General features: G+C 35.9%; 1 protein-coding gene across 1 annotated transcript in view; it reads right to left on the reverse strand.

The window, feature by feature from the left end:
* Positions 1-262, reverse strand: part of LOC105436771 — a 3,188-nt gene extending 2,926 nt beyond the window's left edge. Inside the window, exon 1 of the mRNA XM_030994040.1 lies at positions 1-262. This exon is cut by the window's left edge and continues 6 nt beyond it. Coding sequence (XP_030849900.1) covers positions 1-262 — 262 coding nt within the window.
* Positions 263-479: the final 217 nt, after the last annotated feature.

The following is a 479-nucleotide window of genomic DNA, read 5'->3' on the forward strand; positions in this document are numbered from 1 at the left end:
ATAGTCTATCACCTAAATTGCCAAGTCGTAATTCATGGAGTTTGCTTGCTAGTATGGATCGAGTTTGGGTGCTGTCTCCTTGATTGTTATTCCATTTGATGAGGAGCTCCACCAGAGCTTCATTGACGTTGTTGAGATGTTTGACGATGTGTGATTGACTTACTGCATAGGAATACCCCAGAGCGTTGCACAGTTTTGAGTATTTGCCCGGACCTATGTCTTCAGCTAGTGATATCAGCTCGATGTCCTGCAAAGGCTCCATAATGCTGTGGAAAAAAAATTATATAGACAGAAAAATGTGATATCAAATCCATTTCCAGTTAAGTCTCCATAATCATGATATGCAGACAATACAATTATCTTTTCTTTTTAAAGCAAAGATTTATGTTATTTTATCCAAACATTGGTACCTTAAAAAAAGAAATGTGCATGCTCTTATTATTCAAAATATCGCAGCAAATTTTATCACATTTTTGAAA

The sequence above is a fragment of the Strongylocentrotus purpuratus genome, unplaced genomic scaffold, assembly GCF_000002235.5.
Source record: "Strongylocentrotus purpuratus isolate Spur 01 unplaced genomic scaffold, Spur_5.0 spur5_scaffold_20, whole genome shotgun sequence".
Classification (NCBI taxonomy): domain Eukaryota; kingdom Metazoa; phylum Echinodermata; class Echinoidea; order Camarodonta; family Strongylocentrotidae; genus Strongylocentrotus; species Strongylocentrotus purpuratus.